This window comes from Fonticula alba (genome assembly GCF_000388065.1).
Source record: "Fonticula alba strain ATCC 38817 unplaced genomic scaffold supercont2.84, whole genome shotgun sequence".
NCBI lineage: Eukaryota > Rotosphaerida > Fonticulaceae > Fonticula > Fonticula alba.
The window spans coordinates 1-801 of NW_009243054.1; the positions used below are offsets into that span (position 1 = coordinate 1).

Below are 801 nucleotides of genomic sequence, written 5' to 3' on the forward strand. Positions count from 1 at the left end.
CGAACGGCAGGCACGGCGCGGCGTGTCGTCCCCCCACCCCCCCCAGCCCCCCCGCCGGGCGCCCCCCCCCCCCGCCGTCTCCTTCCCTCCCTCCCCCATCCCCCTTCTCCTCCCCCCCCCCTCCCTCCCCCCCCCCCCCCTCTTCTCGCTTTACTTCCCCCGCCCGTGTTGCCCGGGCGGGGGGGCCTCCCCCCCCCCCCCCCCCGGCCGGATCGCAGGCCAATCTCCCCGGCGCTGGCCCTCCCCCTCGCCGGGGAGCAATCCGCCCCCGTGCGCCGGCCTCGGCCTCGGGCCCGCCTGAGATGGGGAGGTACCTCGGGGACCCCAGTCGCCGGAGCGCCCCACGCCCGAGTCTCTCTCTCTCTCCCCCGTCCCCTCGCGCTCGCTCGCTCCCCCTCTCGCTCCCCCTCTCGCTCCCCCTCCCGCTCCCTCAACCCACTGAACGTTTCCTCCGGCCGGGGACGCCTCATTGCCACGCTCGCGCACACGCACACCCCTCCGCCCCACCTGCCAGCGCCTACCCCGGGCGGCCATTCATGCCGATTCCACGCCGCGTCCGGACCCTCTGCCCAGCCCCCGCCGCCGCCACCGGCGCCTGCATACTATGTCCGATGCCTCCGGGGTTGAAATCAGCCCGGCGGTGAGTCTGAGCAATGCTGCCACCACCACTGCCGCCGCCGCCGCCGCCGCGGCTGCTCCTGGCGCCGGCTCCGGCGCGGGGTTCTCTGCCGCCACCCTGCCCGGCCCCCCGGCCGCCTCTGGTGCGCAGCCCCCGCGTGGCCTTGGCCCTGCCCCCCTCTC

The 801-nt window shown here is 77.3% G+C and overlaps 1 protein-coding gene across 1 annotated transcript in view; it reads left to right on the forward strand.

The window, feature by feature from the left end:
• Positions 1-604: 604 nt before the first annotated feature.
• Positions 605-801, forward strand: part of H696_06316 (hypothetical protein) — a gene marked incomplete at both ends in the record, with an annotated part of 4,454 nt that continues 4,257 nt past the window's right edge. Inside the window, one exon of the mRNA XM_009500058.1 lies at positions 605-761. Within this exon, the coding sequence (XP_009498333.1) occupies positions 605-761 (157 nt within the window). The remainder of the gene's footprint in view (positions 762-801) is intronic.